The sequence below is a fragment of the Ylistrum balloti genome, unplaced genomic scaffold, assembly GCF_031769215.1.
Source record: "Ylistrum balloti isolate Yb309-2 unplaced genomic scaffold, AGI_CSIRO_Ybal_v1 Utg371088, whole genome shotgun sequence".
Classification (NCBI taxonomy): domain Eukaryota; kingdom Metazoa; phylum Mollusca; class Bivalvia; order Pectinida; family Pectinidae; genus Ylistrum; species Ylistrum balloti.
Window position 1 is genome coordinate 472,323 of NW_026782600.1, and position 13,315 is coordinate 485,637.

The 13,315-nt window shown below is 37.4% G+C and overlaps 1 protein-coding gene across 1 annotated transcript; it reads right to left on the reverse strand.

Moving 5' to 3' along the window:
• Nucleotides 1-807: 807 nt before the first annotated feature.
• Nucleotides 808-9,755, reverse strand: LOC132560626 (sushi, von Willebrand factor type A, EGF and pentraxin domain-containing protein 1-like). The gene is made up of 6 exons (XM_060225289.1): nucleotides 9,453-9,755; nucleotides 6,968-7,064; nucleotides 4,858-5,031; nucleotides 3,291-3,461; nucleotides 1,538-1,714; nucleotides 808-989 (listed from the first exon to the last, which is right to left on the reverse strand). The coding sequence occupies exons 1-6, from the start codon at nucleotides 9,753-9,755 to the stop codon at nucleotides 808-810; spliced, it is 1,104 nt and encodes a 367-aa protein (XP_060081272.1).
• Between the last annotated feature and the right edge of the window lie 3,560 nt (nucleotides 9,756-13,315).

The following is a 13,315-nucleotide window of genomic DNA, read 5'->3' on the forward strand; positions in this document are numbered from 1 at the left end:
CAGAAAGTAAAAGCAGAATTTCACCCAATCCGAATGTATGTAGTCACAAACAGAAAGTAAAAGCAGAATTTCACCCAATCCCAATGTATGTAGAGTCACAAACAGAAAGTAAAAGCAGAATTTCACCCAATCCCAATGTATGTAGTCACAAACAGAAAGTAAGAGCAGAATTTCACCCAATCCCAATGTATGTAGAGTCACAAACAGAAAGTAAAAGCAGAATTTCACCCAATCCCAATGTATGTAGTCACAAACAGAAAGTAAGAGCAGAATTTCACCCAATCCCAACGTATGTAGAGTCACAAACAGAAAGTAAGAGCAGAATTTCACCCAATCCCAATGTATGTAGAGTCACAAACAGAAAGTAAGAGCAGAATTTCACCCAATCCCAATGTATGTAGTCACAAACAGAAAGTAAGAGCAGAATTTCACCCAATCCCAATGTATGTAGAGTCACAAACAGAAAGTAAGAGCAGAATTTCACCCAATCCCAATGTATGTAGAGTCACAAACAGAAAGTAAGAGGAGAATTTCACCCAATCCCAATGTATGTAGTCACAAACAGAAAGTAAAAGCAGAATTTCACCCAATCCCAATGTATGTAGAGTCACAAACAGAAAGTAAGAGCAGAATTTCACCCAATCCCAATGTATGTAGAGTCACAAACAGAAAGTAAGAGGAGAATTTCACCCAATCCCAATGTATGTAGTCACAAACAGAAAGTAAAAGCAGAATTTCACCCAATCCCAATGTATGTAGAGTCACAAACAGAAAGTAAGAGCAGAATTTCACCCAATCCCAATTTGTTTATAAACACTGATATTCAACAGGGGACCAATGACCATCACTTTGACAGTTGAGTGTCATTTTCCCAGGCTGTGTTGATACAAGGCCAGTATCACATCCGTATGTTATTGTGTATATGTATGTCAACTGGTGGTAAGCTGTGATATGGGCTCCGACTTGAGGAAGAGGTGGTGATCCACAGTCTAGGTGAAAAAACAGACAAAAACATTGCTAAATAGTTGAGAAATTGTTGCAATATTTTTTTCAATCTTCCCAAGATGTTTTATTCAGAATAAATCATCATGATAATTCGTTATCCTATCGACGATAATGGAATCTATCACCTAAATTTGTATTTTCGTTCCTGAGAATAAAACATAAACCCTAGCCGACTAGAACTGCGTCAGATAAAAAACCCATCTAGACATATTTTTCCAATGCATTTATTTCACTATTAAACCCTAACCGACATTAAATGTTTTGATTTTCCCTCATTAACTCGCTTAAATAACTGACTGGTATGCTGCTATCGTTTCAATTTAAATGGCTTCATGGCGTCACGTGCAATGAGACGTCAATGGAAGAGAAATGGGGCCAATAACTGACATTTTAATGATTCTTAGGAGTTTAAGGGAAAACAAATATGAAAGCCAGAACCAATGCATTACCAGGATCTTTATCGTTAACTTTCCACGGAAAACCTTTTGTAAAACACCACATGAAATATCGTATTAAATGAAAGGTAACCTACCGACTTCGGAGCAGATTATGTCAAGTGCTTCCCATAATCCATCTGTGTTGCAGTACCTGTTTCCTGTTCCGGTAAGTTGATGGTAGCCTGTGTTACACTTGTAGTGTATGAGGCGTCCTGCTGGTGCTACAGTCGCCGTGGTGTACGCATGATGCATGTGCGTTGAAATAACACAATCTGAAATTTGGGAAATGTAAGAACTATGGTTAAATCGTAACACACGAGATGACTATTTTCAACAGTATCCCTTGTAGTATTAAACGTCAATATCCACAAAGAGAAATCTTCAACGATCAGTATTGTAAAGTGATTGTCACATGTCCAATTTCATCGCTTGATACTAATACTGTATACCATACACTATGTCCTTTGAGAACATTTTGTTTCCTCTTCATCGTTGAGTTTTGCAGTAGCATTAATGAGTAAAGGAAAGGGATCTTGTAACCATGACAACATAGATATACTGTTGTAATTACAACGTGTCCAAAGGTAAGTTTTTTAATATATTTTTTTGGTATTCCATCAGATTCCATCTTCAACACAGGTTGGTTCCGATTAAGTCAGAGATCATCTACTCATTGTTGTACACTTTAAGGCATACTACTACTACGTCTAGGGTAACATTTATTTTGTCTCTGCTAATGAAAGATGAACTCCATTGGTGATCTTGTGATTTTAAATTGAAAAGTAATGTTGATGGTAGTTTTGGAGATGGCGCGTGGTGGTCAGTATCGTAGTGTCCGCCAGGAAGTTGTGAGACACAATGAAATAATCAATACCCGTTACTATACACCAAACCGACGACAATGTGATGGAAATATACGCCATCGTGCCTTGTTATCTACTGTAATATGATAAACTAATAAATTCACTTAGCTCTGCAATGCAATTGGAGTTATCTTCCCTGCGTTATACTTGGCACGTTTAGGTTAATAGACCTACCTTCCCCATGAAAAATTTACTAAAAGATTTATTCTTATTTGTTGTTGTTGTTTTGAAGGCTCATTTCATATGGAACCTTGAATTGAAGTGCAAAGGTTTAAGAGAAATTCAACATGGCGCGGGAAACCTTGTAAAGCAAAGATTCCATATATATATTTCGACCCTTTGTCAATAATATTTCAACTTGACTATGTTGATTGTCTACCTGAAAATTGATTTCTTAAATTAATAAATTTGAGAAGCTGCCTTGTGTTGGCTGGACCATAGAGAAGGGGATACAACGAATTCATCAGACAAAAGAGTTGTCAGGCCTTATATTATAACTCAAAAAAGACATAGACCTTTCCATGAACAATTCAAGCACGCGCGTTCTTCTTTACATTGTGCTATTTACGGTATTTCCTCATGACCACGTGATATTGCAGGTATTTTAAGCAAACTTTTCACACACGAATGATCCACCATTTAATAGGATGGTAACCTGGAAAGGTATTTTGTCTTTCTACATCAGTTCACAATGTTTTCAATTAAATACAATCACAATACGGAGTATCAGTATTAATACACCGGGACTGAACGGCGTGTTTCTTTCCTGTGATTTAGTAGGGAAGTAAGTAATTAGTTAGGTACATATTCTGTGAAATAAATAAGAAAATAATACTAATAACTTAAATAGGATATCGACTTTAGTTTTCATTGTCATCTCTATTTTAACAGCTTTGTCAGGATAATTGTGGATACAAGACCGAAAAACTGATATATATCTTTATTAATGGTACCCCTTTAGTTGACCTAATTCTCTATGTATTACCTGGCACGCATTTCAACGACGGTACCGACCACTGTCCATTGTCTTGGCATAGAATGACACCAGAACCGAAGGAAGTAGTTCCTTGAGAGCACTCGTATTTTCTGCTCGAACCTATAGTTGTGCTACCGACAGTGACTACTGCGTCAGAAACACTCGGTGGGTCTCCACAATCTAAAATAAAAATACGAAACTTTTGGATATTAATCTAAATTAGGAATCTAACAGTAAATTGATTTTTTTACAAATCAAATGAGATCCAGCTGAATCAGTTACATTTACTTCTTCAATAGAGTACTCTATATGAAAGGTATATATTCTGTAAAGTAACGTACGACATATGAGAGATTTTACAGTCTCCATCATGATATATAGATTTTATGTGTGCAATATCAAGTTTTCGATTCAGTATATCCAGTGGGTTTATTATTGTGAAGATTGTTTCGAGACTATCACGTTATGTACTTGAATTGACCTAAATGTACCTGATGCTTTTCGTCGGTGAAGTGGAAGACGCTTACCAAACTGAACACTTACTCACCTTGTACCTGTCTCCGTGTAAATCTGGTTGTTGGTGTCGTGTATGGTCCTATTCTTACGTGTTTAATCATCTTGTTTTTTAAGATTAAAATATTAAATGAATCACTAAATGTAAAAACATTGCAATGTCAAATTAAGTTTCTCTTTGACGTAAACATTTCCTATAGAGATAACTAACATGTCACACAGTGTTTTATGTTTTATACTTAAGTCATTATACGGTTCATATTGTTAAATCTAATTACCTAGTTATTGTATAACTGATTAAATTCAGGTAGCCATTGTCACGTATAAATATACACCATTCATAGACTCTAGAAGAACATCCTGGCCAAAACGTCAGACAACACATTATCTGACCGAAGTGTAGACCACTGTAGAAAACTTTTGCAAGAAAAAATGACCCAAAAAATGTAAAATCACAAATCACAAAATAGATCCATTTTGTCATTGTTGGTCCCAACAAGAACAATCCTGTCAAAAATTGGTTAAGTAAACATTATAAAGAACCTGCTCCAAAAATTAAAAGAAAAATGCCCCAAAAAGTAGACTCCCAAACATGTAAAAAATAAAATGAAAACATAAAAATAATGTTCATAAATTGACTCTATACCCACAAAAACATTCACACAATGTACCAACCAATAATCTGACAACTGTAGACCACTGCCGAAAACTTTGCCAAAACTTTGACCAAAAATGTCCAAAAAAATGAACCTGTATCATTCATGGCAGAAATCATGACAGTAACATATTATCTGACTGAACTGATGTCCACTGAAGAAACCTGCACCAAAATCCACCTGTTGTTGCCGGACAGACGGACAGACGTTAGCAGTGTACAGTAATACGTCAGTGGAAATTCGACGAGCTAATAATAAAATTCTAGGTTTGAGAGCGACATAGGTTTCAAACTGTCAAAATATGACGTGCTTTACTAATCAAACAGATTAGGTCACTGAAATTATTGTTTAACGTATTGAAGATGTGATATTTTGATGCATGTCTGAATCTTATATAAATGAAATACCTTCACATTTGACTTCCGGTTCTGACCACTGCCCAGTGGGTAGACAGACGACTTCTCTATGTCCAATGTACCCGGGATCACACGGAAGGTACCGGGTGACACCCACCGGGCTCATCGTGGACGAAATATTATCATAGTCAATAAAATATGGAAGCTCCGCCATGGGACCACATGCTGAAATAAATATCTTTTTTTATATACAAAAATTTACAAGTTCGTGTATCTTAAATGCAGCTGTGTCTAAAAAATGATAATATCTATATTCTTAAAAATGTCCCATTATTGCGAGTCCTTTGACACATAATACAGCTGTCGAATAGGACGAATAAAAAGACCTGTTGTGCCCTAGAAAACGATTATTTAGCATTCGCCAGTTACAAACTAAAATATTAGACAACGTAAAAAAAATTAAAAGAAAATGAAATTGAAAAAGAAAAAAAATGGCGTCGAACCTCTATCCGTTATTGAGAACGAGACCTTGTTCGTCTGCGGCAGCGAGTTTATCGACTGTTTGTTCCACAGCTAACCTATGAATAATGCGGTTGTAGCTTGCTGCTTAAGGAAAAAGTAGCCGATAAGTTTCTGGCGAAGATACCTCCGAGTCGGTTAGAAAATTTGCATTTTTTCAAACGTGCATATGCTTTATTTGTAACAAAATTGCGGACATTAAGGAACTGACGACGTAGATTGGGATCTGATAGCGTATATTTCATCAAGTAAACCTTCTACAGTGTTCAAGTGTGAACAGATCATCTAATGTAGCCATGATATACTCAGATCAGTTCTCTTTTACGTAAAAAATCGGATTTTTTTAAAAACAATTTTATTTAGTAACAAGCTAACATTTTACAAATATTTACATACCAGGGCACTCAAACCGCTGCTATGTCTATATTTATTTAAACGTGTCTTAATAGCGACGTCATGTCTCACATAATACAGCAATCACGGTGCAAAAAAATATGTGCTTAGTAAATTATTTTGTATATATCCAGTTTTCCAGATATTAGACTGGAAAAAACAAAAATGAATAAACTAAATAGACAAACAGTGTTTCGCTTGTGTTTCGAATCCATCAGCCCTTATCGAGATTGGTGATGTGGCACCTTGAATCATCACCAGCAAGCCTATAATGAACCCGGTAGTGGCTTGTTACTTAAGGGTAAAGTTTCTGGAGTAGTGAACCATAGAGATTAATACTGCCGAGTCATTTAAAAGCTTTGCAATTCTGGCTCTTTCAAACGCGAATGTGCTCTAATGTTAACAAAATGGCGGGTCTTGAGAAACTAACGACTTAAATAGGAATTTAATAGTGTATATTTCGCAAAGTAAACTTTGTACAATGTCCCCGTGTGGTCAGATTATCTACTCATCTAAACATGTACTCGAATCAGTTGTGGTATAGTCGTCACGGTCATATTCAGATAACGATACGAATACTTACTTATTGTCAGCATTTACAATTTCCTCTGCCGGCGAATTTTCCGACACGTTTCTCAAAAACCATTGGATGGAATTTAACGAAACTTTACATGAGTGTTCGTATATGAGAAGCGGTATGCAAAAGCGTTTTCATTTTTCGGTCGGTCATTTTACTGGTCAATTGCGGCCTCTGGATAAAACTTAGATATTGTGAGATTTTCATGAAAGTAGGCATGTAGACGTGATTTTAAACAAGAAACACAATGACGATATTCGTTTACCGATTGGACAAGATGGTCGCCACTTTGTGGCTTCTGATTGGCTGAGAAATTTAGACATCGTCCGATTTCCATGATTATTTGTATGTAAGTGTGGTTTTACATAAGAAACAACAATGTAACATTCGTTTTCCGATTTTTGAAATTTATGATGATACTCAATATTAATGAAAATCGGTACAAACACCACCAAGATGTACGTGTTGTCCGACCCTACAAGCACAACGAGGATGTACTTTTTACTTGGCAAAATGGCTGACATGCACAGACGACTAATGTAATGAAATTGATACATTGTTTGCTTTTTATCACATTTCAATAGTGTGATGATATGTGGTGTTTGTAGCAGAAATTGCTTTATGCCAAAGGACATAAAACAAGACATACACATTAGTAATGAAACGATTTACCTGTAATTACACAAACCGTTGAGGCGGACGTCAGACGGATACAGGAAGTGTAATTTGGACAGTCATGTTCACGACATTTTCCCATCAGAGATTCATCCTATAATACATTAAATGCTATATCTAAGTCCTGGCGGATTGGATATTGTACTCGTGTTTCTTGCTCGCATTAATTGCTGTATAATTTCATGATTAAACCACAAATATTCATTGTTTTCTATTTCACAAACAACAAGAAACAACCGCCAACTTCACAAACTTTAAGTCAAAGTCTAAATCGATGAAACGTGAGCAGCATTTGAGCAAAAATATTAACATAGAGATACTTTTAACGAACAAGAGGGATGGAACCAAATGATCCGGAATACTTCGCGTTTGCTGCTTCGTCGACAGCGACCGCCATGAAACAGATAACAGCAACCGACCAATCAAGTATACTGTATATATTGACATGTAAATATATTAAAGTATTGTTATACGTGAATCACGACGTGGCAACTATTTATGTGGTTAAACAATAATACTTGTAACACAAGAAGTAACAAGGCTGGTGTAAATCTAGCCAAAAATATTTTAGGACCTGTAACGATTAAGTATAGGATGGTTTTCATAATGGGTGTTGGTAACGGTGATGTTTGCTCGATGTAAACACCGGTATACAGGGCTATAGGTTGATGTCATACTACGATAGCTGTTGCAGATCCGGAACATGAGACCCGTGACAGCCATGAGAATGGAGACAGCCATGTGAGAACTGTGATGGCCGTCAGAACATAGATAGCCATGTGAGAACTGTGACGGCCGTGAGAACCGAGACAGCCGTGTGAGAACTGTGACGGCCATTAGAACCGAGACAGCCGTGGGAGAACTGTGACGGCCGTGAGGACCGAGACAGTCGTGTGAGACTTGTGACGGCCGTGAGAACCGAGACAGTCGTGTGAGGCTTGTGACGGCAGTGAGAACCGAGACAGCCGTGTGAGAACTGTGACGGCCGTGAGAACCGAGACAGCCGTGTGAGGCTTGTGACGGCCGTGAGAACCGAGACAGCCGTGTGAGAACTGTGACGGCCGTGAGAACCGAGACGGTCGTGTTAGGCTTGTGACGGTCGTGAGAACCGAGACAGCCGTGTGAGAACTGTGACAGCCGTGAGAACCGAGACATTCGTGTGAGGCTTGTGACGGCCGTGAGAACCGAGACAGCCGTGTGAGGCTTGTGACAGCCGTGAGAACCGAGACAGCCGTGTGAGAACTGTGACAGCCGTGAGAACCGAGACATTCGTGTGAGGCTTGTGACGGCCGTGAGAACCGAGACAGTCGTGTGAGGCTTGTGACGGCCGTGAGAACCGAGACAGCCGTGTGAGACTTGTGACGGCCGTGAGAACCGAGACAGCCGTGTGAGAACTGTGACAGCCGTGAGAACCGAGACATTCGTGTGAGGCTTGTGACGGCCGTGAGAACCGAAACAGCCGTGTGAGACCTGTGACGGCCGTGAGAAGCGAGACAGCCGTGTGAGACCTGTGACGGCCGTGAGAACCGAGACAGCCGTGTGAGGCTTGTGACGGCCGTGAGAACCGAGACAGCCGTGTGAGAACTGTGACAGCCGTGAGAACCGAGACATTCGTGTGAGGCTTGTGACGGCCGTGAGAACCGAGACAGCCGTGTGAGAACTGTGACGGCCGTGAGAACCGAGACGTTTTTTTTATCATTCATCAATATCATTACAAATTGAAATTGTTAATTTCAGTCAAAGATATTTATCAAACATCAGAATATTTTTCTTTACAAACTAACACTAAGAAAGCTATGTCAGCATATTACCAGTGTAACAGTCAAAGGGATTGTTTTGAATCAGAATTCGGTACGTTCCTTGAGTTTAATTTATAAAAAAATTAACTCACTACAGAAGAAAGTTTCAGTTTTAAAAGTCTGAGGTAAGTGAGAGAAGTATAGGTCTGACATCGGATCATTGGGAAAGGGTTTCTTATCGCCGATGGATGTTTTCCTATATCATGATTACGACAAATACACCATCCTGATAACAAAAATATCTAAATTAGGCTGTCAGTGAACAGTAATTGTGAGAGTTTGTAACAAACAACAAGAGAATATCGACATGTTACCGAAAATCTTAATCTGAACGAAACATTAACAGAACAAAAGAATTTCAATACACAGAGATCTTTGGGAAATAATGGCCTTGTTGACATATAAAAAACCGACAGCAAAATCGAATATCACCTTGGTCGTTTCGCGTCAATAGTGTCATAACGAAACGACGAAAGCTACACTGACGTGTTTAGAACACACAAAACCTGGTGTCGTAATAGAGAATTGTTTTGAAGATTCCCCTCTTTCAAGAGGTATGCTCCAATGAGGTTCAAAACCATGTACTCGGACCACTGTTCACATTTCACATGCTAGTTACCAGAAAAAGAGTGTTGAACACCGTGAAAAAATTAAATGTTTGAAAGTTTGAGAAAGAAACTTACCGAAACTATTGTGGCCCTATCTCCATAGACATATTCAGGATAAGCTTCATAATTTCCTAATGCCGTATAAACACTGTCTTCATGAAGTAGACATCGGTGATTTTTGAGATTGTATGTAAACGAGTTGCACCCTGATTCCAAACCACATTGTCGAGCACAGCTATACAGACCGATCTCACGTATCGACCTATACCCCGTGGTAGATGAATAATGAGTACTTACAAACTGTGGCACTTCAAGTTCTACTCCACGAGTATTTGTACATATAGAAAATACCAACAGTAGTAGTATATCTACTTCCATGTTTCCTTAAGCCGTGTTGATAACCTAAGTCATTTTCTTACAGTTCACTTCCTCACTTTTCATGATCATGCACAAATTACCGACTGGTTGGACCAAACTCAGATCACTGGGCAAAATTCAGTTCAGTTTTTAAAATACAAATAATTGAAAAGAGGGAAGGAGGAATGGAGAGGGGGGGGGTGCATTTTATGTAATCAATATTGCATTTATTTGTGAATAAACATTGCTGCTTTATATAAAACCATTAAGAACATTTCGCGGGTTTTAATACTTTGTTTACCGTTCTCTAAAATCTATAGATATTTAATGTATATTTACTGATGATATTTGGTGTATGGGTTTATAATGAATGAGTTCAAAACAACATTTCAATTGGTATCTGTTTGAAATGTGTTATAGCTATTTATTTGGTAGAAAACGGCATAAACTTGCGTCATAATGTTCCGACCAGCTACATTATATCTCTTCCGTTGTACTATTTTTTGGGAGTTGTTTTTATAAACTACTACATAAAATCTCCGGTTCACTATAGTTCATCGTTTTTAACACCGGTTAAACTAACCTCCGTCATTTCCTGTTGTGTCTAGTGTCTCTGTACGATGATTACGTAATGCTCCGTGATTTCAGATTTCATAGACAACTTATATAACTGTATAATGTTGGTATCGTATTTGTGTGTTAGTAACTCGGATACTGTAGCCTTTCACCATTCACCCTACTTTGACAAAACATTTATCGATTCTGAACAGAAATAGGAAAGATCAGCTTGTCTACTGAATCAATAAAACTAGGACAAAATAAAACATAAGAAATATTACACGGAAACTGCTGAGAAGGTATAAAGATAATAAGACTTGATGTTCCGGATAAATAAGCGTCTTCTTCTTGATCGACGACATCCTCCATGTAAATTTTGGTTAATCATAGTAAATAATTTAACGTTCCCAAATGAGAACAAGGGTAACTACAATGAATCCAATTGGACAAACTAAGGATCATCAAATACATCCGACTTCAATACTTAAGGAACAAGTCCTTGATTATTGAAGCGACTGCGTCACATGAACTCCATAAGTTGGGGAAATGGAAACACGATAGATAAGTTGAAATATACTGTGGATGTGGTTAATAAATCTATGTTTATCTAAAGATAAGACGTCATACAGGATCAGTTGATAATTGATTTTTACTGAGATAAAGTAGGACCGAACAATAAATTACGCTGCATCATACAGATGTTTTGTCCTTTTAGGACTCGTCAGTGCCACTGCAATTTTGAAACCTAGGAAGCGAGTAAGGAAAATCCAAAAGTGATCGAAAGAAAAGTCAAAATGAAGACGGGGAGGTGCAGCAGCCCCATAAGTAGATGGATTTTGTAATTTTCATACATCAGACAATTTTAGAAAAGCGTAAAGTACATTTGTATATTCTGAGTGAATCAAAACTATTTCCCAACGGAAAGTAGTTCGCGGTTGTGTAACCCAATAAAAACATTACAAATATTAAAGGACATCCCATGCTGCGGACCCTGAGTCAATGGAAACATTTTCTATGCAGTATAGGTTTGTTGTATATACAGAGATCAGCGATAATGCGATAATAAATGATAATCTTATTTATCATGGTATCAAATGTTGATATAATTGAAAAACCTTGTTAATGGTTTTGTACATCCCTTAACAATATCTGAGAACTCCTGGCTTTTCTTTATAAATCAAACTAATACAGAAAAGATAATTCATCGTCGTTACATATTAATTTACCAAAGAACGGCTAATAACAATAACAGCTTTTAGGAGTCGTACCGTAACCTAGAAACCTTGAGGACGAAACAGTTGCTAGGATCTACTGTATCTAATTCTAAACGTCATACCGTAACCTAGAAACCTTGAGGACGAAACAGTTGCTAGGATCTACTGTATCTAATTCTAAACGTCATACCGTAACCTAGAAACCTTGAGGACGAAACAGTTGCTAGGATCTACTGTATCTAATTCTAAACGTCATACCGTAATCTAGAAACCTTGAGGACGAAACAGTTGCTAGGATCTACTGTATCTAATTCTATACGTCATACCGTAACCTAGAAACCTTGAGGACGAAACAGTTGCTAGGATCTACTGTATCTAATTCTAAACGTCATACCGTAACCTAGAAACCTTGAGGACGAAACAGTTGCTAGGATCTACTGTATCTAATTCTAAACGTCATACCGTAACCTAGAAACCTTGAGGACGAAACAGTTGCTAGGATCTACTGTATCTAATTCTAAACGTCATACCGTAACCTAGAAACCTTGAGGACGAAACAGTTGCTGGGATCTACTATAGTTAATTCTTAACTCCCGTGCTATTCACTTGTACAATGTTATAGCTGAAGTGACCGACGGAAAGTCTTTCGTTACAGTCCTTTATTTACATCCACAATGATACGGATATCTTTTCTTGTTATGCTATTTTTTTTCTATAATTCAACAAGCATAACTAGTTTGACGGTAAACTGTGTCTTTTGGTGATTTGAAAATTGGTTATTTCATTCCAGACATGTCAATAGGCTACTATCAATTACAAAAAGAAAAACAAAAACAAAACAAATCCGGTCTCAGACTGGCCTTGCCAGTGCCTCACGTCGAATGACCACTGAGGGGAGATGGGGCTATATTACCGTAGATAGTGTTAATAACCTTTAACCCTTCGGCTATTCATCATCAACAATTACAACATATAATAATACACTAGTGAATACAGTGATACAGACATATTATGGAGGATGGACAATAGGATTTGTATTGATATTTGATCTAACCTTAGAAAGCCAAACTAGAAAATTTTGCCATATTACTTAATCTTTTTCTTGCTCTTAACAGAGAGAAGATTAACTAGTTTGAACATAGATGGACGTACTCTATCATAATCTTTCATTTCTTGGTGCACTTTTGTATCTACCTCTCTCTATACAAAGATCCTGTGAACATAACTTAAATTTTGCAATTCCTGAAGCATATGCCTCCGGTAAAGATTTCCTAAGATAGTACTGAAGACAATTAACATCTGGTAGAAAACTATACAAAAACCATTTAGAAGGGTTTTCATAATTGTTAAAGTTTGTACAAAAGCATCAATCAAGCGTGACGTGTTAAACAACAACAACAGCAACAGCAATATATGTATTACACATGATAAAGATGTACAATGTTACATAGCTGACACTTACGGAGTAAGACTGGTACACAGAGTGAACTACAAGTAAGTTCGATCAAAAGTAAATATTGGACAGTGTACATATCTATTATACTTATCAACATAACGTAAAATTTATTTAAACTTTAACTTAATTAACAAGTTTTCAATCAGAATACATTCCTTAGAGTTGGGACAACTATCCTGGGGCAAACAATCCTCCACTACAGCTAGTGCGAACATATCACATATCTGGAATATCAACCACTGAAGTCCGTCAGTATACACGGTATAATGTTCAACGATAGTTGTAAAAATTTGTAATAATACATGCTTAGATAAAACAATATCTTAAGAACATCTATCGCTGGGGTCAAAGTT

Bases quoted from the DNA above. Each gene is read 5' to 3' on its own strand.
- LOC132560626 (XM_060225289.1), bottom strand. From the start codon at position 9,755: ATGGAAGTAGATATACTACTACTGTTGGTATTTTCTATATGTACAAAT. The intron at 7,065-9,452 runs GTAAGTTTCTTT...AATGTATTATAG, and splicing joins ATAGGGCCACAATAGTTTCG to GATGAATCTCTGATGGGAAA. The intron at 990-1,537 runs GTAGGTTACCTT...TTTTTCACCTAG, and splicing joins CATAATCTGCTCCGAAGTCG to ACTGTGGATCACCACCTCTT.